This window comes from Scyliorhinus torazame, chromosome 2 (assembly GCF_047496885.1).
Source record: "Scyliorhinus torazame isolate Kashiwa2021f chromosome 2, sScyTor2.1, whole genome shotgun sequence".
Classification (NCBI taxonomy): Eukaryota; Metazoa; Chordata; class Chondrichthyes; order Carcharhiniformes; family Scyliorhinidae; genus Scyliorhinus; species Scyliorhinus torazame.
The window spans coordinates 246,246,143-246,273,199 of NC_092708.1; the positions used below are offsets into that span (position 1 = coordinate 246,246,143).

At 46.9% G+C, this 27,057-nt stretch overlaps 1 protein-coding gene across 2 annotated transcripts in view; it reads right to left on the reverse strand.

Moving 5' to 3' along the window:
• Window positions 1-27,057, reverse strand: part of map3k9 (mitogen-activated protein kinase kinase kinase 9) — a 274,576-nt gene that overhangs the window by 13,902 nt on the left and 233,617 nt on the right. Inside the window, exons 5-9 of one of the 2 annotated variants that reach the window (XM_072486002.1) lie at window positions 24,143-24,318; window positions 21,002-21,242; window positions 20,367-20,489; window positions 13,839-13,992; window positions 3,237-3,349 (exon numbers count right to left, since the gene is read on the reverse strand). In XM_072486002.1, coding sequence (XP_072342103.1) covers window positions 3,237-3,349; window positions 13,839-13,992; window positions 20,367-20,489; window positions 21,002-21,242; window positions 24,143-24,318 — 807 coding nt within the window. The remainder of the gene's footprint in view (window positions 1-3,236; window positions 3,350-13,838; window positions 13,993-20,366; window positions 20,490-21,001; window positions 21,243-24,142; window positions 24,319-27,057) is intronic. The other variant, XM_072486011.1, reaches the window with a different exon arrangement.

A 27,057-nucleotide genomic window follows, 5' to 3' on the forward strand; every position in this document is an offset into this window, starting at 1 on the left:
ACCAGTTTTGGGGCGTTGGTAACTGCGCCTCTGCCGTCCCCGCCAGCACGGTACTCCACCAGCCCTGTGGCGGTGGCGGCCCTGAGAGTCTGGGGGCAATGGAGGAGACATGTGGGAGCAGAGGGAGCATCGGTCTGGTCCCCAATCTGTAATAATCACCGGTTTGCCCCGGGAAGTATGGATGGGGGGTTCCTGATATGGCGGAGAGCAGGGATTGAGAGGATGGGGGATATGTTTATAGAGGGGAGCTTTCCGAGTATGAGGGCGCTGGAGGAGAAGTTTGGGTTGGCAAGGGGAATCAAATTCAGGTATTTGCAAGTGCAGGACTTCCTACGTAAACAGGTGTCAACCTTCCCACTCCTACCGCTAAGGGGAATTCAGGACAGGGTAGTTTCCAGAGGGCGGGTAGGAGAAGGGAGCGTCTCTGACATTTACAAGGACCTTATGGGGTCAGAGGAGATTCAGATCGAGAAGCTGAAGTGCAAGTGGGAGGAGAGGCTCGGAGGAGAGATAGAGGATGGTCTATGGGTGGACGCGTTGAGTAGAGTCAACTCGTCCGCAACATGGTCCACAATTGTTCACAATTTATATAGATGATTTGGAGTTGGGGACCAAGTGCAATGTGTCCAAGTTTGCAGATGACACTAAGATAAGTGGTAAAGCAAAAAGTGCAGAGGATACCGGAAGTCTGTAGAGGGATTTGGATAGGTTAAGTGAATGGGCTAGGGTCTGGCAGATGGAACACAATGTTGACAAATGTGAGGTTATCCATTTTGGTAGGAATAACAGCAAAAGGGATTATTATTTAAATTATAAAATATTAAAACATACTGCTGTGCAGAGAGACCTGGGTGTGCTAGTGCATGAGTCGCAAAAAGTTGGTTTACAGGTGATAAAGAGGGCAAATGGAATTTTGTCCTTCATTGCTAGAGGGATGGAGTTTAAGACTAGGGGGTTATGCTGCAATTGTATAAGGTGTTATGTTAGTGAGGCCACACCTGGAGTATTCTGCTCAGTTTTGGTCTCCTTACTTGAGAAAGGACGTACTGGCGCTGGAGGGTGTGCAGAGGAGATTCACTAGGTTAATCCCAGAGTTGAGGGGGTTGGATTACGAGGAGAGGTCGAGTAGATTGGGACTGTACTCGTTGGAATTTAGAAGGATGCGTGGGGATCTTATAGAAACATATAAAATTATGAAGGGAATCGATAGGATAGATGCGGGCAGGTTGTTTACACTGGCGGGTGAAAGCAGAACTAGGGGGCATAGCCTCAAAATAAGGGGAAGTAGATTTAGGACTGAGCTTAGGAGGAACTTCTTCACCCAAAGGGTTGTGTATCTATGGAATCGCTTGCCCAGTGAAGCAGTTGAGGCTCCTTCATGAAATGTTTTTAAGATAAAGATAGATAGTTTTTTGAAGAAGAAAGGGATTAAGGGTTATGGTGTTCGGGCCGGAAAGTGGAGCTGAGTCCACAAAAGATCAGCCATGATCTCATTGAATGGCGGAGCAGGCGAGGGGCCAGATGGCCTACTCCTGCTCCTAGTTCTTATGTTCTTATGTTACATGTGCCAGGCTCAGCCTGATACAATTCAAGGTCGTTCATCAGGCTCAAATGACAGTGGCCCGGATGAGCAGATTCTTTGGGATGGAAAACAGGTGTGCAAAATGTGCGGGAGGACCAGCGAACCTTGTCCACATGTTCTGGACATGTCCAAAGCTTAGGGGATTTTGGCAGGGGTTTGCAGATGTCATGTCCACGGTGTTAAAAACAAGGGTGACACTGAGTCCAGAGGTGGCGATTTTCTGGGTGTCGGAAGTCCCGGGAATCCAGGAGAAGAGGCAAACATTCTAGCCTTTGCTTCCCTGGTAGCCCGGAGACTGATACTATTAGCTTGGAGGGACTCAAAGCCCCCGAAGTCGGAGACCTTGCTATCGGACATGGCTAGCTTTCTCTGTTTGGAGAAAATCAAGTTCACCTTGAGAGGGTCACTGTTAGGGTTCGCCCGGAGGTGGCAACCGTTTGTCGACTTCTTCGCGGAAAACTAATCGTCAGCAGAAGGGGGGAGGGGGTTAGTTTAGCTTAGAGTAGGGGTTAATAAAGGTGGGACCTGTAAGGAAGGGAGACGGCTTTTGCACTATGTTTATAGTTTACGTACCTTGTTTATTTTGTTGTGTTACAATACCAAAAATACCTCAATAAAATGTTTATTTTAAAAAAAAAACCAATTAATATGCAATTAACATTGGGTTGGCCAATCTCAGTTAGGGCCTTAGTAAAGATGCTACAATTGGCCTCAATACCCATTCACTATGGACATGTGGCGATCCTACAATCTTGCTACATATGGATAACATTGGCCTGAACTTTGCAATAACAACAACAATTAAGCTATCGGTGCTCAAAGTTATGCTGGAGTAAATCAGATAGCAAATTCCATTGTCTGTACACAAGCAGTTAAACTATCTTCGTTACACCATATCCCATCGAGAGGCTTGCCATTCTTCTACTTTCAAACTGGGCTACGAAGCCCACAGAAATTTTCAGACATGGCCATTCAAAATGTTTTGAATGAGTCTTGATCATAACCAATCACACTGGCACTGAAAATTTACTTTTACAATTGTGGAGTCTCATTTATTTGGAATTTAATTGTGTTTGAGATTGTTTAACAACATTTTTTTTGCTTTTTCTTTCTGTTACTTAACTCCCATAAACTTACCTTTTCTTTTCCTGTACATGATTTTACACTGGAATTAAATATTTGAATTTACAATTCTATGCTTCAATTCTGCATGTCGCAATAAGGATTCAATTCTGCATGTCGCAATAAGGATTCTTCAATTTGATTGGTTAAAAAGGAATACCACTGCTAGCCTTGTTTACATAGGTTCCAGATAACCTGTAGAGAGTGAGGCCTTGTTTCCACTCAAAACAAGGTAGCCGAATGGAAAGTCTGTCGGCAAGAGTCATTGTACTGAACGGCAGCTGCCATTCACTCACCATTGACTGCAAAATCTGGTCTAAAGAGTCAGGTCAACTATCTCGTTGACACTCACTGACTAAGCCCATATGAAAATTTACTCGGGTACCGATGGGTTGCTATTCACAGCTACCCCAGCAAAATTTAGAACCTTCAGCAAAGATGGGGTGAAAAATAGAAGGGTGTAGGCAGGGTGTAAACAATGTAATCAATACAAGAAAAGTTACATTTGTAAAATCTTGCACATTTTCCATACCTATTTCGATGAGGCTGGTAAACCCTGGGACAGTAGCAGCGGTTCGATGGTTTTTCCCCAGATTGGGGGCACTGGATGACCACTGCTTGTTGCCATCTACCAGATGTTTAAGGCTTGGGGAGGGAAATAGAAGAAAAATAACATGATGATTGGCAGCATATGTACAATTGGTAGGAATTGCTTAAATACATTTGATACAAATTTTTCTGTTGTTGTGAGGGCCAGCAGCCGTTTCTCCTATGGCTTTTGGAGCCACACATTAACTGAGATGTTTCCAGTCTTCTGTCAATAGTGATGAGTTAAGAAGCAATTGACAACATGCTAGCAAATATCCTTGTGATTTTTCCTCTTCTTGTGTCTCCACTTAGCATTACGTACAGTAGCCCAGCTCAGATCAGAACCTTGGGGGGAGCAGGGAGTGAGGTGTCACCCCGCATCCATTGTTCTGTGGCACTGCCATATGATGCTCCAGTTTAACTGAACATAAAGGGCGAGATAGTCAGAATTTTGGTCTTGCTGTGTATATGGGGAGCAGCCTGAAAGTGGAATTAAGGCCGGTGATTGGTAACGATCATATTGAATAGAAGAGCAGCGGTGCGGTGCCATATGGTTTACTTTTGCTCCTGCTTCTTGAGTTCAATCAGCTGCAGATGATCTTTATAAGAATTACCAGTAAAAGACACTGTTATCATCAATGATGCAGACCAGGAGGATTAATCAGCTGACTAGTGCCCAGTGCAGTCTGATTACTGAATCACATTGAAACTGTACACAATATAAAGTGTTTCTAACATCACAGAATGGTCACAAAGACTGTTATTGATATTGTTAAGTAGCAAGAACAGGCACAGAGTGTTTTTTTTAAACATTTCATGAATCCTCCACTGAGTAACAATTATGTCAATTGGTTGCCAATGTTGCAAGCAATTGGAAATCAACATAATGTCCACTGTGTTGGTACTTTTTGCTCTACCTTTGAGACTTATATCTGTTCTGAGCTTTGCAACTATATCTTAAATAAAAGGTGGAATGAAGACTCAAAGATTCGCCAAGTATGCTCTTGTTCATCCAACTATTAGTTACTGACCTTCACCTTTTCAGTTTTAATTACGCTTTGGGCATAGATCTGCTGTCAATCCTGTTGTGAATGTTTACTCGGTAATCTCACCAATACAGGGTTGCAAATAAAAAGCAAAGATCATCATAGAATCAGATTACTGGGAGTACAAGCAAATATCCAGGTGACAGGCTCCACACGACTTAATGGAATAATTTCTAAAGCATTACTCATGATAACTTCAGGTAGAATCTGGTCAGCAGGAGTCATCTTGGCCTGATATTGTTCCATCTCATTCTCATTAATTCTTCAGTGAAACTTCCACACAGACATAATTAATTCTTTGGAAAACATGCTGACAGATTCCGCAATCATTTAGCTAACACTCTTTCTTGTCTCCCTATCCCTTATTTGCCCATTTACTGCGTCATCCTCAAGCTCTCAATATGAAGGTTAAACAAAACTATTGCACGAAGCACAACTCCCAAACAACCTCTGGTCGATTCAGTAGAGAAAGGATTAGCATAGTCCTTTAAAAGAAAAAATATATATTACAGTGCTAATAGGGCAGCACGGTGGCTCAGTGATTAGGATTGCTGCCTCACCACACCGATCCTGGCCCCTGGTCAGTACGTGGCGTGGTGTACTCTGTAAGTACGCCGCTCTGGAGGGGGGATTTGCACATTTTCCTTGTGTCTGCGTGGGTCTCACCCCCACCGCCCAAAAGATGTGCAGGGTAGGTGGATTGGCCACACTAAATTGCCCCTTAATTGGAAAAAATAAAGAATTGGGTTCTTTAAATGTTTTTTTTTTAAATACAAAAGAAATATAACCATCTATATCCTATGATGAAGCAAAATGATTAATTGAAGTAATATACGCTGGGGTCATTCATGAAATCCATTTTATAAATAAATGCTTCGTGTTTGGATCAACCTGCCCACAACTTAGGAGAGACGGTGGCATAGTGGCAATGTCGCTAGACTGTTAAATCCAGAAATGGGTTCAAATCCCAGCACTGATGCAATCTGAGTTCAGTTAATAAATCTGGAATATAAAGCGATCTCAATAATGATTACCATAAAACTATGTGTGATTCTTGTAACAACCCATCTGGTTCACTCATGTCCTTGAAGGGAGGAAACCTGCCATCCTTACCTGCGCCCTGAAATGGCTGAGCAAGCCACTCAGTTCAATGGCAATTAGGGGTGGGCAACAAATGCTGGGCCTTGCCGTGAAAAAATATGGGAATAAAGCTCCATCTTGCATCCACACATGTGTCAAATAGAAAGTAGACACATGTCAGAGTCCTAATCACAGTGATGACCCCAGTTTTCTATAGAGCAGGTTATCACACATATAAAGCCGACATTAGACATCTCGATATAGAAAACTCAAGAAAAATTACTTTTCATTTCACTGAACAGAACCATTTTCCAACTTTTAAATTATGGATATCCATTATATTTATCCACAGTAAGGGAAAGGTCCAAACCAGGCCAATGTCCATTTTACATAAAATATACCTTTCAGTTCTCTCTGGAGGGGTTTTGTGTAATTAGACTGGGGTTTTTCATCAAAGTTTATGCCAGGTTCATTTTCAAATCAATTTACATCATCTGTTTCCACATCTGGCAGCAACATGGAATGGAAGGAAAGCCCCGGAGGAAATTCTCTTAATTTGAAAAATGGTCACAGTAATTAATATGTCATTGGCCTTTCCGCTACACTCCACCTCTAGTTTTATAAACACCAAATTATTGCTGCATTCTTCGATTGCTAACTCCAATTAAATGTTTCTAACAAGCACAGGGCAACTGCTGATCCCAAAGCATCATTCCCACCAGGAGAAAATCTAATTTCCTCTGAAAAATGCTGAGCATGATTTCTGTCAGTTTCGTTTTTGCAATTTACAGGATAAAACATTTCACCTTCAAGCAAACCAAGAAGTCTCAGAAAACTAGTCCACTCAGGCAGAATTGATTATAAAATCATTTGCTCAAAGATAAAAGTAGGCTGGATTTATTTGGGAGGTTGGGAAGGGAATAAAAGCTGGAATGCACAGTGTTAGAATAATTAAGACATTGTTTGTTTCATGTTTACTCGTTCATATTGTGTTTTTAGCAATGATATAAGGGAACCAATCATTCATAAGGGATTGTGTATACATGTTTTGGGTTCATTTATTTAGACCAGGCACGTTTTGGGTTCATTTATTTAGACGAGGCACATAAAAACATTTATACAAAGGTAGGAAGCTTGAAGACATCAGCAGCCGGGCTGTATATGTACATCATGGGCTAGATTCACCAGTCGTCGCCGTCAAAATCGCGTTCGGCCTATGGCCGGATAATCCAAGTTTCCGACCAAATCAGGAGCAGCGCCACATTCGCTATGCTCCGCCCCCTCCAGAGCGGCGTACTTAGAGAGTACACCACGCCACGTACTGACGGCCTCCGGACATTGCCTGAGGCCCGCCCCTGATGCTCCGCCCCGAACCGGCCGAGTTCCCGACAGCATGGGTCTCTCATGGTCTCATCTGTCGGGAACTCAATGTGGCCGCTGTGGACTCAGTCCAGCGCCGCCAGTCGAGGGAGGGCAGGGGAGACATTATTTGGGATTGGAGGCACTGTGGGGGGCTGGTCTGGGGTGCACGAGCCGGCCGAAGGGGGGGGACTATTTCGCGGGCAGGGTCTGCGGGCTGCGTCCGCCATCTTGCACGGTGCAGCCGCTGCAGGCCACCGCCGTGCGCATGCCCAGCCACGGACCCGACAATTCTCCGGGGCGTATCACCAGCTAGAGCCAGGTGCTCTACGCTGCCGGCATGCTAGCCCCCAGCAAAACAGGGAATCAGTGGCGTTTTTGCGCCAGTTTTTCCAACGTTAAACACCATGGTTTCCATGCTGGCATGGGGACATAGCCCCAGAATTGGAGAATCCAGGCCCCTGTTCCAAGTCAAAGCAAAACTGAGACTGGATCACATGACACACTGGGCATGATATTATGGGCCCGTTCAGCACATGTGCAAATTCCATTATGGCCGCTAAACTTCGCAAGAGGGCCATAATGGGATTTGCACCAACAAGATCTCAGCATGCGATCATCGTCATCCCCTGCCGGTAACAAGAGTGGCATGAGCCTGATTTCCATTAATTAATTTTCAAAATTTTTTTTTTTTAAAGAGTACCCAATTCATTTATTCCAATTAAGGGGCAATTTAGCGTGGCCAATCCACCTAGCCTGCACATCTTATAAAGTTGCTGCTTTAACACTTTTGTCTGAGGCGAAACCCATACAAACACGGGGAGAATGTGCAAACTCCACACAGTGACCCAGAGCCAGGATCAAATGGGACCTCGGTGCTGTGAGACAGCAGTGCTAACCACTGTGCCACCATGCTGTCCTTTAATTAAATATAATTAAATGGCTTTACACCTTCCAGCCCTTTGTGATGACGCCCCCCCTACCTAGCCCCAGTGACGCGATGGCACAAAATCAAAAACCAGTCATGATGACCATTCTAGGATTGCGAAGTTGCCTGGAGGCCCGGGGGTTGAGGGCTGAAGCTGGGCCCGGTGTTTTCTGCTGTGAATAAGAGGAAGTGAAACCACTTAGCTCCTTTTGATGTGGTGAGGAGCTGTCAATTAAAGCAAAAGAATTTATAAACACTGTGGGTAGCATCAAAGCAGATGCATTCAAGTGTGAAGGGAAAGATAGATAAACAATCCACCAAGCAGCTATCTCTGGACTAATAGAACAATCTACATCAACGTAATTATTCTAACACTGTAGATTGCAGCTTTTATTCCCTTCCCAACCTCCCAATAAATCCAGTTCATTTTTATCTTCGAGCAAATGATAAGGTGACTGATAGGGGTAGTGAAATATATTGCTGTGTGATATTGAATGGGAGTTTTGAATTTTAAAGGTTGTCAAGGGATTTGAAGCAGTTTCAAAGGGACTTTAAGCCCTTTCAAGTGTAATTGGCTTTTGAGGAAGCATCTGACACTTGTAACAACTATTGCTTTAAACACTTTTGTCTGAGGCAGCAGATTTTAGGGAAGGGTAAGAGAAAATGCAGTGATCATTCACTGGACTGCTCTTCAGTTTTCAGGCAGGGGTGACTGATGGTGTCTCTGATGGGAGTGACTGAGGGGGTGACTGATGGGGCAGTTGGGTCACCCTCATGCATGCGTGCTGTGGGGGGGGGGGGTGACCCGTTATACCTGTGGTTGGCGGAGGGGGGGGGGAGGAGGATGCCACCAATTGTCAGCAGGGAGGCGGGATTAGCATTGTGGTGGCGGGGGGGGGGGGGGTGGAAAGAGAGGGTAGTACTCTGACCATAGGATCAGGCAGCCCACTTAAAATGGCAGCCCAATACCGGGATTCCAATGCATTAGGTGAGCTCTCCACAATGCATATATTTGGATGGTTAAGGAGAGATACTCGCACCTTGGCCCCACTCCCAGTGCCAGCGGAGGCCAGTCCCTGATTTTCCGCTGGAGGGAGCACATCCAGAATGGAGAATCCAGGCCATTAACTCTGTTTCTCTCGCCACTAGACTCTTTGAGCTATCCAGCATTTTCTCTTCATTCCAGACTTCCAACATCCACTTGCATTTTGCCTGTGTAAATTGGTTTGGAATCATAGAATTTACAGTGCTGAAGGAGGCCATTCGGCCCATCTAGTCTGCACCGACCCTTGAAAAGAGCACCCGACTTAAGCCCACACCTCCACCCTATCCCTGAAACACAGTAATCTCACCTAACCTTTTTGGACACTAAGGGCAATTTATCATGGCCAATCCACCTGACCTGCACATCTTTGGACTATGGGAGGAAACCGGAGCACCCAGAGGAAATCCACGCAGATATGGGGTGGGCGTGCAGACTCCACATAGACAGTGACCCAAGCCGGGATTACATAGAATTTACAGTGCAGAAGGAAGCCATTCAGCCCATTGAGTCAGCACCGGACCCTTGAAAAAGCACCCCCATCTAAGCCCACATATCTACCCTATACCTGTCACCCCCAACCTTTTTTTTTGGACACTAAGGGCAATTTAGCATGGCCAATCCACCTAACCTACACATCTTTGGACTGTGGGAGGAAACCGGAGCACCCGGAGAAAACCCACGCACACAGAGGGAGAAAGTGCAGACTCCATACAGGCAGTCACCCAAGACTGGAATTGAACCCGGGTCCCTGGAGCTGTGAGGCAGCAGTGCTAGCCACTGTGCCAAAGTGCCGCCTGATTCTCCTGAATCAGTCACTGTATTCATGGCAATCTTGTATTTATGGCCCCAGTTCTAGACTATTCCAAGTGAAAACATTTTTTCTGTATCTGCTCGGGTGTATTGTGAACTGCATGGAGGAGAGTGTAGAACTTCAAAGGAACACAGAAAGGTTGGTGGAATGGGCAGACAAGTGGTTCACTGGCTCGGTGGCTCCACTGCTGACTGGGTCGGCTGAGTACCAAAGGACATAGCTGCCAGGCTGACCCTGCAATAGTTCATGGGAGAACAAACAAGAGGGGAAAACTGACAAACGCGTCCTCACTAACCTACCTGTTGCAGTTGGATCAATCCATGACAGCACTGGCGGGAATGATTACTGAACAGTCTTTGTGGAAATGTCTTCACTCTGAGGACACCCACGAGCGTGTTCTACGGCACTACCACTGGGCTAAATGGGACAAACCAGGATAAATCTTACCAGCTGAAAACTGAGCGGCTATGAAGCACTGTGGGCCATCAGCAGCAGCAGAATTAATTACCACCACAATCTGTAACTACTTGGCCCAATGTTTGGCTTCTACCACTATCTTTAGATCACGCCACTAAGCCAGGCCACTAAGTGCAGGAAAGCCCAGGAGCAGCAGCACCAGGTATACCCAAAAATGAGGTGCCAACCCCTGGTGAAGCTGCATGCATGCTGATCAATGGAAGCAATATGCTATAAACAAGCGGTCCCACAACAAACAGATCAGATCAAAGACCAACAGTCCTCCCACATCCATTTGCAAATGGTGATAGAGAATTAAATAACTAACCTAAGAACGAGAAGGTTCCACATCTATCCCCCACATTCAGTGATGGCAGAGCTCAGAATGAGGTTGAAGCATTTACAATCTTCAGCAGCCAGAAGTGGGTGACCCATCTCAGCCTCCTCCTGAGGGCGCCAGCATCAGAGGTGCCCAGCCTTCAGCCAATTAGATTAACTCACATGGATGAAGTACAATGGGAACAGCAATGGACATGGGCCCCGACCACACCCCAGCCATTGTGCTGAAAACATGTGCTCAAGAGCGAGCCATGCCCTCCAACTAAACTGTCCCAATACAGCTACAACACTGACATCTACCGGACAATGTGGAAAGTCCAACCTGTCAAATTTCCCTCTCAGTCTATTCTCAAATTTCAGCCAAATTATGGAAGGTGTGGTCCAACAGCGATGTCAATCAAGACCAACACAGCAATGTCTGCTCATTGATACTCAGCTTGGGTTCTGCCAGGACTACTCGGCTCCAAATCGAATTGTAGCATCAAGGCAGTATTTAACAGATATTGGTGTTAAGAAGCCCGAGCAAAATTGAAGTCAATACGAATCAGGGGGAAAAACCCTTCACCAGCTAGAGTCAAACCTAGTACAAAGATATATCATTATGGTTTCTGGAGGTCTATCATCACAGCCCCAGGACATTGCTGTGGGAGTTCCTCAGGTTGTGTCCTCGTGTCCTAGTTCCAACCAACTTCAGCTGCTTCATCAATGACCATTTCTCCATCATAAGATCAGAAGTGGAGATCTTCATTGTAATCTTGTAAGAGGCAAAAAAATGCCTTATGCTTTGGGTGCACTGCAATGTTCAGTTCCTTTCTCAACTCCTCATTAGCGAAACAGTCCATGCCTACATGCAGCATGACCTGGATAACATTCAGACTTGAGCTGAGGGATAGCAAGTAATATTTATGGCACACAACTTCTAGTTAATGACCATCTACATCAAAAGAGAACATCTATGTACCTCCCTTTAACAACCAATGGCATTACCACACTGAATTTCCCACCATCAATATCCTAGGGTTAACCAATGACCTGAAACTTAAGTGGACCAGACACAAAATACCGGCTACATAGGGCCGGCTTAGCTCAGTTGGCTGGACAACTAGTTTGTGATGCAGAGCAAGGCCAACAGCGCAGGTTCAATTCCTGTACCGGCTGAGGTTATTCATGAAGGCCCTGCCTTCTCAACCTTTGATCCTCAGGCTAAATCAGCTCCAGTCAGCCTCAAATTGGAAAGTAGCCTATGGTCATCTGGGACTATGGCGACTTTACGTCACTTACTTACTATGGCTACAACAGCAGGTCAGAGACAGGGTAAAGGACTGTAGGTTACTCACACCCCCTGACTCCCCAAAGTCTTTCTCACGATCTACAAGTCAGGGGTGTAGGGGAATACTATCCACTTCCCTGGATGACTGCAGCTCCAACAACACTCAAGGAGCTCAACACCACCCACGACAAAGTGACTTGCTTTTCAGCCTATCCACCATGAGCGCACCACAGCTGCAATGTGTACCATTCATTGCGACTCAGAGGTTCCTTTACTTGCACCTTCCAAATCTGCAATCTCTACCACATAGAAGGACAAGGGCAGCAGTTGCATGGGAAAACCACCACCTGCAAGTTCCCCTCCAAGACAGAGACCAGTTGGGTTGAATGATTGGCTTCTGTGCTGTTGACTCTATGTAAAATATATGTTAAGACGCGTCTACCTGCTGAAAAAGATGCACTCCTCTTCTCACTTCCCAACATACAGAAAATGATGGACTGAAAATGATGGACAGCAAAGACTTCCTGATTCATCCAGCCTGTTCCAAAGAGTGTGGCACCTTATGTTCCTCTAGTCCATCAATATGATTCCCTTTTAAGTGGTACACTATTAAGGAGAATTCTCTGGTTCAATTTATTAAATGCTGATCTACAACCTTTGTAGCTAAGTACTTGTAATGGTTATGGGGCATTAAATGGTCACAATGGTGCCATAGCAGGATTGAGGCACTCTGAGGAGTGCAGTAGAGGGAGCTTTATTTCGCATCCAGGAAACACAGGAACTTAGGAGCAGGAGTAGGCCATTCAGCTCTTCGAGCCTGCTCCATCATTCAGTTAGAATGATCAGGTTGTGGCCCCAGCTCCACTTTGCTTCCCAACAGCCTCAGTACACTCAACCCGCCCCAAAGCAAATGTTAACAGCGTTTAAAAGAAAGTGTCAGCCCTGGTGTCCCCCTTGCCTTCTGTTGTAAAAGCCCTAAGCATCAGAACTCCTTCTCCATCACTACTTCTCTCTCCTCCTCGAGGACGCCCCTCAAAATCTAATTTAATAGGTTTTTGGACATCTGCCCTTATATGCCGCTGGCATGGTTTCATAGCTTAACTGTGAAGAATCTTGGAACATTTCCCGACCTTAAAGACTCTATTGTGATGATTGTAAGAAATTTTCATATTTTATATTTTTTGCAGTAATGTTATTAAAACCTGGTTAGGATGCATACAGACAGTGTGTCTGCTAGAGTGTGATTAAGATGTTGTAAAAGTGAGTTAATTGATTTTCAGGTAAAGTGGTCTGCTAATAAATCTTGAGACCATTTATTTGTTTACAGATAGTCAGCTAATGGAATATTGTTTTGGTTTGAAGGACTTCTAGGCTGTAGATAATTTATGAGGGGTATTGTGTTTGGTCTTGGCTAAACATGTCAAGGGACATCTTGTAAGAAGAGGCAAAATAATTCCTTATGCTTTGGGTACAGATGATGTACTTAATGGGAGGAGCCAGGTCTATCTGAAAAGACAGTTGGTTCTACACTTATCTGAACAGAGGTGGTTCATTTTGAACCTGAAAGGTTCTCTCTAAAGATTCTACTCAGAAAAAAGCAAATAAAAACCTGGTTGTTAACTTTATTGATCAGTAGTATTTGAAATATATTGGTTTGCTTAAATGGAACAGAGTGGCAGGTTTAAGAATAAGTTTAGGTTTTCTCATTTACTTAAGAACTGTTGTAACTGTTAATTGCAAAGCTATCTCTTTGTTGCTAAGATGGTTAATTCTGTGTTTAAACTGAAGTTTGTTTCAACATAAAAGATACCTATTGGTCAGTGGATCACTCCTGTGGTGCAGTAACATTTCCTCACAGTTTTCCAAATTGACAACAGTTGGGTTCTCGACCGGGATCCTAACTGTATATAAATACAAGTTGCTGTTATAAAGCAAACGCACACTTGCAAGAAGTGTTGGAGAATCACTGTTGCACTGTATCTCCAGCCTACCCTCCATGTAGATGCAGTCTAATGTTGGAGTCATTAAATGAACCCTAGAAGAATTCTTTGTAGTTTTCTTTTACATCAAGAAACATATTTTCCTCTGAAGGTATTATTTGGAAAATAATTTTCAATCGTTGAGAGCGGTCCATTCACTGTAACCGCGTAGGATGGCAAACATACGTTGTAAACAGGCACAGAGTCGATATCGTACAATGTTTTCCTCTTACCTATCTTCCCCACCAGCAAGATCCTTTTGTTGTAAAGAACTGGGGCCCCACGTCCAGCCTTTCTTTTTATGCCCCTTTCTCTCTTCCTCGTCACATTCTTCTCGCTGAAACACTGAACTGCGGCCCCAGGTCTTATTGCTTTCACCTGGTGTTACTATGAAGAGGTTAAAAAGATGGCCGTTTATCCCAGTAGTTTCATATCAGTCACTGGTGAAATAATTTAAGGTTATTCAACATGTAGGAATTTTATACAAAACAAACGAATTGTCCAGCAATGGCAGACATTTAGTACTTCTAACTGCAGTGCTGGACATAGCTCGGATGCTTTGTACCATGCATTAGAGCCCCATCACCTGACTCTCATGATCTCCGACCCAACTCTTCCTAAAGGTGCACAGCTGTAAGGTCTTCCAGCATCCTTCCTCACGTTGTCGTTTTCTGGGTGCAAACCCAAACACTGCTGGTCTGAAAACTGTTTGAACACGGCACAGAGATGAGGGACCAATGTCATGACCCCTCCCATTCTTAACCATCACACTCGAGTGACTTATCCTTGCCAACTCCAGCCATGCTTGCAAACCATTGAGTTGCTCCCCAATTCAAACCACAAGACAAATATGGAGGCGCAAAGCCATTTATTAATCCAGATCTAGCTAATGAAAAACACTCCCTTAGTCGCTCATTTTTCTCTCTCTTTCCCATTTGTACTTCCAACTGTCTCTTGAACGACTCCCAGCTTATGTCTCTTCTCCTAGAACTGGAGCTTCACTCTACGTGTTGGATGCTAAATATCGGTCCTGTTCTCAAGGTCATCCTAAAGTAATGCTTTTTGCTACTTAGCACCAAATTGTGGGCAGTTGTATGCGGAGGGCAATTGGCTGGAAGAGTTCATGAGACAAATTCCTCATAGATCTGTCCAGTTCCAAATGATCAAAATTTCCATCATCTTCTGTGCTAACATCAATTTTTTAACCGAGGCCATTTCCCGAATGGAATCCCAGCAAATTCCAGGGTGGAGCTCCTGCCTTGATACTTTGGTTTGCAAAGGCTGGGTGGTATGGAGGGGGCTGGAGGTCTGTCTGGTTTTCCTTTATGCCTTGAGTAGAGAAATGTCAGGAAGGGAGAAGAGTCACTGCTGTTAACTCTGTGGCTACACAATTCAAAGAGGACTTGGTGTTTCAAAATCTAGCTGGGCAACTTTTGGGTTGCTAATGGGACAGCAGGCAACCAAGGAAGTTTAGCTCCTTGTGTAGCCAAAGTTACTTCTTCAGATCTATTAGATGTAGAGGTTGATTAGAATCCATAAAATCCCTACAGTGCAGAAGGAGGCTATTTAGCCCATCAAGTCTGCACCGACACTCCGAAAGAGCACTTTACCAAGACCCACTCCTCACTCCCCAAAAACAACACCGTAAGCCACCTAACCTTCGGACACTAAGGGGTAATTTAGCATGGCCAATCCATCTAACCTTATCATATCATAGAATTTACAGTGCAGAAGGAGGCCATTCGGCCCATCCAATCTGCACCAGCTCTTGGAAAGAGCACTTTACCCAAGGTCAACACCTCCACCCTATCCCTATAACCCAGTAACCCCACCCAACACTAAGGGCAATTTATCATGGCCAATCCACCTAACCTGCACATCTTTGGACTGTGGGAGGAAACCAGAGCACACATGGGGAGGATGTGCAGACTCCGCACAGACAGTGACCCAAGCCGGAATCGAACCTGGGACCCTGGAGCTGTGAAGCAATTGTGCTATCCACAAAGCTACCGTGCTGCCCTACATCTTTGGACTGTGGGAGGAAACTGGAGCACCGAGAAGGGAGAACGTACATGGGAAGAACGTGCAAACTCCACACAGACAGCAACCCAAGGCCGGAATTGAAACCAGGTCCCTGGTACTGTGAGACAACAGTGTTAACCACTGTGCCACCGTGCCATCCATAAACCAATTGAAAAGTACTAAAATCAGGAGTGCTCACCATAATCTGAATTGAACATAGAAGCAACACTCCACTCTGAGAGGCCTGTTGGATAAATCATGAGTTTCGCCTGGCTTTCCCTTCCTCTACACATGCCTTGTGCTCTTTGCGCAGCCAGGAGAACTTCATTGGCTACTGGTACCGAAGCTCAAAGTCTTCAACCCTCATGAGCAGGCATACTGGGAACAGCAGTATGAAGAAAAGTCAGCTCACCTGCAGGAAAGTATATGTAGCCCTTAAGGAGCAGTGGCCCCTTCACTACCCCCACATTCGCATTCACACTATGTTTCTGAAATCTTCTTTAGCTTGACCTATTTGAATAATGAGATCACTCTTTTTTTGAAAAATCTTCCCCCTGTCACCGAGGCACAACTGAGGCTAATGTTCTTCATTTACAGTTTGAATATTGAGACTGGAGTCAGTGCAGCACTCCAGTCTCCTACACTTCCAGCCACATACACATATCGATACGGGGGTGTTCACTACACAGAACTGCACAAACCTAAGGGGTATCTGTAGTTTTGAAAACTGTATACTTGTAAAACGAACAAATTCACTATCTTCTTCAAATGACTTTGTAGTTTGCAGCTTGAATTATATTCTGCTTATCATTAGGGTGATTACCATTACTCGTACTTCAGGGCCGGGATTCTCCCCCAACTGGCGGGTGGGCTGTATCGGCGCCAAAAATTGGCGTGAATCACTCCGGTGTCGGGCCACCTGGAGGTTGCGGAATCCTCCTCACTTCCGGGAGCTAGGCCGGCAGTGGAGTGGTTGGTGCCGCGCCAACCGGCGCCGAAAGCTTGGGAGCGGCAGCATGTTCTGGCACATGCGCAGAGCCGCCGGCGTGATCCCTGCGCATGCGCAGGGGGTTTCTTCTACGCGCGGGCCAAGGCGGAGCTTTACAGAGGCGGCGCGGAGGGAAAGAGTGCTCCCACGGCACAGGCCCGCCCGCAGATCGGTGGGCCACGATCGCGGGCCAGGCCACCGTGGGGCCCCACCCCGGGGCCGGATGCCCCTGCGATCCCCCCCTCCCCCCGAAGACTCCGCAGGCCACCCTCAGAGCCAGGACCCGCCGGTATGGGCCTTGTGTGTTTCACGCTGGCGGGACCGGCCAAGAATGGGTGGCCGCTCGGCCCATTGGGGCCCGGAGAATCGCCGGGGGTTGGGGGCCACTGCCACCGGCCCCCGACCGGCGCGACGTGATCCCCGCCCCCGCCAAAGAACCGGCACCGGAGAATTCGGCAACCGCCGTCGGAGCGGCGACATGGGATTCACACCGCCCCCCGGCGATTCACCGACCTGGCGGGGGGGGTCCGAGAATCCCGCCCCAGGGGTGGGAGTCTGAACTACTTTCAAAACTTATTTGAAAAACTGAAAGGGTCCACTATTCCCCCAACAACTGAGGTCATATTTTGGATATTGGGGATATTATCAAAGCAAAATCAAGTATTAGGAATGAGAAAAAAAAAGATGAATTGCAAAGTTGTCTGAACAATATCGTTCACGGTCAATTGACATCTTCAAAAAGGGAGTTGGATTGATATCTGTTGAGAAAAGCAATCGGGAGTTTGAGAAATTACAAGCATTGGTTGATTTGTTTTGCCCCCAGAGAGGGTACAGGGAGAATTCCTTAAATGTCATTCTCTGCGTGGAGCTGAGTTACGAGTTGAAAGTGAACTTTTATGTTTTAAATTGCTTGAGAGAGGGCGACAGAGAGAGGGCGAGCAGGGTGAGAGAGGGGGTAGAGAAAGTGGGAGAGTGGGAGTGAGGGGTCGAGAAGAAGTGAGGGTAGAGAGGGAGGCTGGGTGAGAGAGGGAAGGAGAGCGAGGGAGGGGTAAAGATGGGAGGACGAGAGGGCAAGAATGCAGGTGAATTGAGGTGGGAGACAGGTAGGAGAGAGGGAATAAGAGAAAGAGGGAATGAGAGGGGGAGAGAGAGGGGAGAGAGAGGGGGGAGAGAGAGGGGGGGGAGAGAGAGAGGGGGAGAGAGGGGAGAGAGAGGGGGCGAGAGAGAGGGGGCGAGAGAGAGGGGGCGAGAGAGAAGGAGAGAGAGAGAGGGGGAGAGAGAGAGAGATAGAGGGGGAGATAGAGGGGGAGAGAGAGGGGGAGAGAGAGGGGGAGAGAGAGGGGGAGAGAGAGGGGGAGAGAGAGGGGGAGAGAGAGGGGGAGAGAGAGGGGGAGAGAGAGGGGGAGAGAGAGGGGGAGAGAGAGGGGGAAGAGAGGGGGAAGAGAGGGGGAAGAGAGGGGGAAGAGAGGGGGAAGAGAGGGGGAAGAGAGGGGGAAGAGAGGGGAAGAGAGGGGGAAGAGAGGGGGAAGAGAGGGGGAAGAGAGGGGGAAGAGAGAGGGGGAGAGAGAGAGAGAGGGGAAGAGAGAGAGGGGAAGAGAGAGAGGGGGAGAGAGAGAGGGGGAGAGAGAGAGGGGGAGAGAGAGAGGGGGAGAGAGAGAGGGGGAGAGAGAGAGGGGGAGAGAGAGGGGGGAGAGAGAGGGGGGAGAGAGAGAGGGGGAGAGAGAGGGGGAGAGAGAGGGGGAGAGAGAGAGAGAGGGGGAGAGAGAGAGGGAGCGAGAGAGAGGGGAAGAGAGAGAGGGGTAGAGAGAGAGGGGTAGAGAGAGAGGGGTAGAGAGCGAGGGGTAGAGAGCGAGGGGTAGAGAGAGGAGAGAGAGAGGGGGAGAGAGAGGGAGAGGGAGGGGGCGATAGAGAGGGGGAGATAGAGAGGGTGAGATAGAGAGGGGGAGGAGGGAGGAGGAGAGGAGGGGGGAGTAGAGAGGGGTAGAGAGGGGGAGAGAGGGGGAGAGAGGGCGAGAATGCGGGTGAGTTGTGATGTGTTGGGTGTTCTGGATCACATACAGGTCACCAACACTTGAAGTAGTGCAACACTATTTTATTAAAAGGTTAACTATTTAAACATACTTGAACTGTGGGTAAATACGATACCAGCTTTAACTAAATACCTTTGCCTTGTCCTAACCAGTTGATGCACTCAGCACATGGTGAATGTCTGTGTTGCAGGCTGTGAGCTCTGTGCTCCTAGCTAGCTGCTACTCGAATGAGCGGGAACTCTGATGTCCCCTGTCTTTATAGTGCGTGTGCTCTCATTGGTGATTGGCTGCAGTGTTGTGTATGTTGATTGGTCCCACTGTGTGTCCATCAGTGTGTGTCTGCACCATGATATACTGGTGTATATTATGACAAATTGAGGTGGGAGACAGGTAGGAGAGAGGGAACAAGAGAAAGAGGGAATGAGGGGGGAGAGAGGGGGGATGGAGAGAGGGGGAGAGGAGGGGTGAGAGGGGGAGAGAGAGAGGGTGGAGAGAGAGGGTAGAGAGAGTGGGAGAGTGTGGGAGTGAGGGGGGGGGGGGGAGTGGGGAGAGAGAGATGGAGAGAGAGGGGGAAAGAGGGAGAGAGAGGGAGATCGAGGTGGGAAGAGGGAGGAAGAGTGGGGAAAGAGTGGGGTCAAAGGGGAAGAAATGGGACAGAAAACCAAACTGCCGTTGTCATAATTTAGAATCGATTTCATCTCAATGTTCTATTTATACTTTTTCCCCCTTTCCCACAGTATCAGCAGCAGGTCAGCATTGAAGATGAGGGAGGTTTTTCCACAGATGTTGTGATGATAAACAAGTTGAGGCAGACTGCTGGCTTTTCCTCCTTCCCTGAAAGTCTCTGGGCTGCTTTGCATCTGTAGACGGCACCATCTAGTGTCCTTAAGGAGAACTGGCAAATCAAGGCCAGTCAGATCTGCTTAGCCCACTCCCAGAGAGCCAAACCTGCCTCACAAGTGGTACTGGAAGCTCCTTGGGAGTGGTAACCTGCGAGGCATTCACTATTAGTGGAGAGCATATACTTAGGAGTGTGTTGTGACAGGGAGACAGTTTGAGACTGTTTAAACATAAGAATAAAGCTCAAAGAGTGTCATTTTGTCGCACCTGCAGCCATACGTTTTAGAGGATACGTGAAAACTTTCAACACAAGTTTTGTTTTTAATTTAAGCAGTTGGATAGAGTTTTGGCAATAGTAAAGATGTCTGGAATTTGCACGTTCTCCCCGTGCCTGTATGTTTCCTCCGGATGCTCTGGTTTCCTCCCACAGTCCAAAAGATGTGCAGTTTAGGTGGATTGGCCATGATAAATTGCTCCTTAGTGTCCAAGGATGTGTAGGTTAGGTGGGTTTATGGGGATACGTCAAGGGAGTGGGCTTTGGTCGGGTACTCTTTTGGCGGATTGGTGCAGGCTTGATGGGCTGAATGGCCCCCTTCTGTGCTGTAGGAATTCAATGGTTCTCAGTGAGAAACATTTGGTTGTAGCCCGGGTATCATTAATGTGAAGCATTTATTTATCAGTTTGATATTGATGTATTAAGGGACATCAATATTATATCGTGTAACAAGTGGTGAGGTACATAGCACAAGCTGGCCTGGCAAATTCTGATGAAATCAAACTATCTTTGCTGATTTTTTAAATGGTTACATTTGGAATAAATTTGGAAGCAAAACATTTGCCCCACAAGGAATGGCTTCACACAAAAGCCACTCAGTACTCACACTGGATTACCCTGAGTCGTGGGATGACGGTGGGGCTTGCTGGAGGGCTTGAACTGCTGCTGATCAGAATCTTCCTCTTGTCCTTAGTGGGAGAGGCCTGCACGCTGATTTTGTGCTGGAAATCTGCGGAAAATTTGAAGGCCAAAAGAATTCAGCAACAGCTGGAGAGAGTTGGGAACAAGCAACGGAAAAGAGGAGGGTGCGGCAGAGAGCAGGCAGGAACGGGCGTAAGGAATGGAGAGATTTAAGAGTGATGGCCTGTCTTTCAAAGTCTTGACCACTTTTTTAAAAAGTTTTTTTTTTACATTTTAGAGTACCCAGTCATTTTTTTTTCCAGTTAATGGGCAATTTAGCGTGGTCAATCTACCTAACCTGCACATCTTTGGGTTTTGGGGGCGAAACCCACGCGCAGACATGGGAGAATGTGCAAACTCCACACAGACAGTAACCCAGGGCCGGGATTCGAACCCGGTCCTCAGCGCCACAGTCTCAGTGCTAACCACTGCGCCACATGCTGCCCCCGGTCACTTTTACTCACATTCTCCTTCACTGAACGTGTGAAACGCTCAGTGAGCCGCTTGGGTGAAGAGGTAGGGACAGTTCTGAAACAGGAGAATCAATAAGTTGTTACCTACCGGACGGGAGGCTGATCCGGTTGCCGTCCTTGAGTTTGAGCCTGCTCTTCTTGAAGTTGCCTTTGCGTTTCTTCACCTTGGGCTTCTCCTGGTGTAGCTGGTGAAAGATAATGTTGAGCTCTCGCTCCAGGATGTCGATCTCTCGCTCGGCCAGCTCCTGCTCCCGACGCCGCAGCAGCTCCTCCTGGTTCTTCTGCTGTAGGGCAGCGCGAGACAGCTCTTCCTCCCAGGTCCGCAGTTCCTGGTCAACACAGGATATTCATTTCATGACAGAGTTGAGGCCGACCAACAAACACGGTACATTAGGCCAGGCTAACACTCAGCACTAGATGCTGTTCCTGCTCCCTTTCATACTGGGCACAGCTCTGAGCACCGGGTGTGCAGGCAGATAAATGTTGCGTTACAATCGTGCACGAGGTTTAACAGGGAGAGCCTGCAGCGTAACCTGTATGCCATTTGTATTCAACAGGCTGTTTCATCAACCAAAATTCATTTAATTTCCCGCAAATGCAACTCCGAGGGCGCGATTTACTGGCCGTCTCCCTCCGGAATCAGAGTGGGAAGGGTCCAGTAGATCCTGGGAAAGGCCACCACTGGGATTCCGGACGGCCATTACACCTAGTGAGACCTAACCAGATCTCGCGGGACATTGCAATCTGGGGCCTGCCCTCACAAGGCGGGGCCCCGTCTCGCACAGTGAGGTGAGTTTAAAAACCGACTTAGCCGTGCTGACGCCTGATCGAGCGGCCACCCAGCATCTATCGGCCTTGCCGAGGAGATCCCGGCCAAATGAGGACTAGGCATACCGGCACTTGGGGGGAGGGTTCTCCCAGGCGATCGGAGGGTCCTGGTTGGTCGGCCTCTGGCCAGACTGGCACCCTGGCACTGCTGTAGTGCCACGTGGGCAACCTGCCAGTACCACATGGGTGTCCAGTGGCACTGCCTTGCTAGAAGGGGCACTGCCAGGTTGTCAATGCCAAAGTGCCAAGTTGGCATTTTGCCCATGCCGGCGATTGGGCCTGGAAGTGCCCTGTCAGCATTTGGATCAAGGGTCCCTAACAGGTGTGCTGGGGGGTCTGGGGGTCACATTGGAGGGTTAAATGGTACTGGGTAGCATTTAAAAATGACTACCTGATCGCTTCCTGCATTGAGAAGCTCCACTCATCGGATTTCCTAAGTGCGGGATCGACGCAAGTGCGGGATCGACGCTAAGTGTGGCCTCGGTGATGGGGGGGGGCGGGGTGTGTGTTCCCCGCCGGGGCCTGAAGTAGCAACGGAGTGCTATCAGATAGTTACAAGCGCAGGCGGCAACCCCCGTTAATACCACTCAGGACAGACTCGGCTTTATTTTGGTTAGATCGCAAAGTACCACAAAACTGTGGAGTGTGTGATTTCAATCCATGCTTGGTGACCACTATATCTTTTTGCTTATTCTTTTCCATCTTCATGCCATCCTTTACTGAGATCTTTGGATCCTGACCTGGTCATTATATATAACTGTGGAGCCTCTGAGGGACTCCCTGCATTTGAACAGGAGCTGACACTCCTTTGCTGCCACCACTCCAGTTAAGGTTAGTGGGGCAAAGTTGGACAGTGTAATCGCTCCCATAGCACCTCTGAATAGATTAGAAAGAAAAACTTGCATTTAGGTAGCACCTTTTACAACTTCTGGACATCATTCAAATCAATGTAGGCTTTTGAAGTGTATTATAGTAATGTATAAAAAAATGGCAGCCAATGTGCGAACAGCAACCTCCCACAAATAGCAATGTGATAATAACAGATCATTTGTTTTGGTGATATTGATTGAGGGATAATTATTGGCCAGGACACTGGGGATAACCCCCCGGTTCTTCTTCAAACGAGTATCACAGGGTCGTTTATATCCACCCGGACAGGTAGATGGGACGTCTGTTTAAAAGTCTCACCTGAAAGACGGCACCTTTGACAGTGCCACGCCCCACCAGTACTGCGCAGGAGTGTCAGCGTTGATATTCTTTGCTAAAGTTCGAGGCCGGAATTCTCGGCCCCCGCGGTGTAGGGTGGCTTAAGTAGTGGGAGTAGAGAATTCTGCCGCCAGCGAATGGCGTGCCACTGAGAAATACACGGCTAAGGAAGCGGAAAATCCTGCTCCTAAACTGATACTTGAGCCCAGTAATTTCTCACACAATGGGCAAGAATGCTACCAACCGGGCCACAGCTGAAATGTATTGAACCGTGTGCACGGAGGGTCCAAGAGGCAAATTAAGAGAACAATAAAATCTCTGGCTGCTGCTTATAATCTAGGTAGAGGATGCGTCCCAATGCTTGTGGCTGTGATATATGGTACCACTACTGGTTCTAGTCAGTATAATGTTAACCTAGTACAAACAGGAGTGTCAAAGCTGAGACTTTGCTGGTCCATATTAATCACTATCACAGAGCATTAGCTCACCTGGGTAATGAGGGAAAGATAAAGGAATAAAGTGAATACATCAAAAGAATTCATCATTTAATCAAGTAAAATAGAATATTTTGAAGAAAGTTTGGAGCATTTGTATTTCCAAATGAATGAAAGATTAGCCTCATTTGGTCTCAATTGAATAGGAGGCTGCATTTTATCTGCCCCGCCAGGTATGTTTTGGGTGGGGGGGTGGGGGAGAGACAAGGAAAACAAGAAATCCACTGTCTTTCTGCCCACCCAGAGCTCAGCCCCAAAGTATTGGGAGGGGGGAGGTGGTTGGACCCAACTCAACTGCCCACCCTCCATATTTAAATAAATAATTTAGGGTCAATTGAGCTTGTTTACCTACCCTAAAAATTGGTTACCTTCAGGGGCTTGCAGATCGGGGAGGCAGTCCCCCTGAGATAGAATTCCCTTGTCTTCCTACCTTCTGCTGCATTAAACCTATCAACCCCGTTGGAGGGAGGGAGGAATTAAAGCGAGGGAGGGTGTGGTGGAGTGAGGGAGGATGTGGTGGAGGGAGGGAGGGAAGGAGGGAGTGGTGGAGAGGGAGGGAGTGGTGGAGAGGGAAGGAGTGGTGGAGAGGGAGGGAGTGGTGGAGGGGGGGGGGGGGGGAGGGGTGGAGGAAGGGTGAGAGGTTGGTAGTGAGGGAGGGAGGGAGGGGAAGAAAACAATGCAGCAAAGTTTAAATGTCCTACCTTCTCCTTTTCCCGAAGTTGATCAAACATTTCCTGGATCTCTTGTTTCCATTCTTCCTGCAAGGAATGGAAAGAATCCTGCGGCATTTCAAAGAAGCCAGATTCCTCGATGGCAGTGAGCTGATCCAAAATGCAGCTGAACGAGGGGCGAGAGTGTGGATCGGTGTTCCAGCAATCTGAAGCAAAGCCACCAGAATTTCTATTCCGTTATTTATTTAATACAAAATGTGTTTCTCTTCTCCCAAGGGCTCTCAGCTGAAGGGTTAATCAGTGGACCTGTCTATGGGTCTCTGCTTAGGTCACTTACAAACTAGACGGGCCAGGAAACAGTCCAGGGATAGCCACCACTTCCAATATTTCCTGCTTTTCTTATGAAAACTGCCTCGGCATCTCAACCAAAGCAATCTAGTGAAGTTCAGGCATTTGACATGTATTTCACTGTGATGTACCCTGGCGCACAGTTGAATATGCTGCTGGTTTTTACTATTCAATGGGCCTGGGACCACCTCCACTTCTCCCCACTCCATCCTCCTATTGAAAACTGCAATGTGTTCCAGAGGCAGCAGGAGGTAGTGTTGCCCTCTGGGAACACAACCTTACGAGGAACATTCCAGAATCTAGGAATTTTCAATGATTACAATCAATTAATCCACTGCCACCTCGTTTTTTAAAAAATTATTTCATGGGATGTGGGGGCCACGGGAAGAGCCCGCATTTGTTCCAATTCTCTTCCCTGTCTGTTTCCATAGCTAGTATTCCCAGAACAGGCTGCTAGTCTGCTGCCAAGGCTTATAGCTCGAGGGGAACCACTCCACATCTGGTATGGCTGACAGGAGTCTCTCCCGTTCTTACTGCCAGCTATTGGCGTGTTTGGAAGGATTTGCAGGTCGACACTTAACCTGCTTGGCCGAGTTATGAACGCATCTTCCTTGGCAATCAAGTCTTGGGGTGGGACTCGGAGCTTCTGGTTCAAAGGTAGGGGCATTCACACTGCATGCCACAAGGTCTCCTCTGCTTTTGTTGCCCATCCTGAATTACCCTTGAACTGAACATGTCAGAGGGCAGCTAAGAGTCACCCACATTTCTGTGGAATCACATGTAGGTCAGACCGGGCAAGGATGGCAGATTTTCTTCCCTAAAGGACATTAGTGAACCAGATGGATCCTTACAACAATAATAGTTTCATGGTCACCATCGCGGAATACCAGCTTTATAATTCCAGATTTATCCATTGAATTTAAATTCCAGCAGCTGCTGTGGTGGGTCTTGAACCCATGTCCCCAGATCATTAGCCAGGACCTCTGGATTGCTAGTCCAGTGACGTTACACTGTGCCACCGGCACAGCATCAAAGGAAGTAGGGCAACAGGGCCAGATGACTAATCAGCTTTTAGTCCTATTCATTTCTCCAATACTTCTTTACTTATATGTTCATTACTTTAAGTTGCTCACTCTCATTAGATCCATGCTGTCCCACTATTTCTGGGTTTTTTTTGCGTCTTCTACAAAATATTTTGTTCACCATCTCAGCCATTCCTTTATCCCTCTTTCTACAGATCGTTGTCTCATCCTCCACGTTCATTTTCACTTCTATCTTTCTTTTTACAGACTTGAAGTTATTAACCATCTGTTTTTATATTTCTTGCCAGCCCTCATACTCTATTTCCTCCCTCCAACACTTTTTGGTCATCTTTTGCTGGTTTCCAAAAGTGTCTTAATCCTCAGGTTTACTATGCTTCTTGGCAATATTATAACCCTCTTCTTTTAATTTCCTGTCATCCTGAACCTTTGGTTAGCCAAGGAGGGATCACTATTTCCATGGAGTTTTTAGTTCTCAATGGGAAACATATTCATCGAGAAATATGAGTGTTTCTTTAACTGCTCAACATTGGTCATCTGCCATCATATCTTTTAATGTAGTTTCCTATCTTTGAACTTCCGACAGCCCTCATATCTGTGAAACTGGTTTCGTTTCTCCCTTTCTAACCTGAATTTTCTCTTTAGAGTCAATCGCAAACCTGCTGGACATTTTAAACATTTGTTTATTTTAGTTTGGTGCGGCATGGGAGCACAATGGTTAGCACTGTGCTTCACAGCTCCAGGGTCCCAGGTTCAATTCCCGGCTTGGGTCACTGTCTGTGCCAAGTCTGCATGCTCTCCACGTGTCTGTGTGGGTTTCCTCTGGGTGCTCTGGTTTCCTCGCACAGTCCAAAGATGTGCAGGTTAGGTGGATTGGCCATGCTAAATTGCCCTTAGTGTCCAAAAATAAAAGGCTGGATCGGGTTACAGGTATAGGGTAGATCTGTAGGCTTAGGTGGGGTGCTTTTTCAAGGGTCTGGTGCAGACTCAATGGGCTTAATGGCCTCCTTCTGCACTGTAAATTCTATGTAATCTATGTTCTATGTAATCTATGAACAAAGATTAATCCAATGTGAGGTTCAGTGTCACGATAACACTGCTAACTAATGGGAGCAGGAGATTTCCTTTGGACATTACACCCAGAACTCTCCCCCAGCTCCAATATATCCCAGTCCACAGGAAATTAACCTACTTACATATACAGGTCATCAATCCTTACTGACACAGCTACCGTACATTAATGAATGAACAGGCACAAGTTCAGCTCCCATTTCCGTGGCTAATCTTCCAAGGTGATTGCTAGCGAGACTGGTGGTTCTAGGCTTATATGGCACTTCCATTGACATTCCTGTTCTCGCACTCCCCTTATCAAGGACAAAGTTACAAAGGTGCAAGGATAACAATCTTATTGTTCATAGGTCAGAATCTTGGGCGAGAATCCCAGTAACACAAAACTGAGTGTTTTGCATCGAGCCTGCTCGTTAATGTTGCAGTCCTGTCACAATGAGGTGCTGGCTCTAGTTTTAAGGCAGAGCGGGTGTTACGAATCGGGGAGAG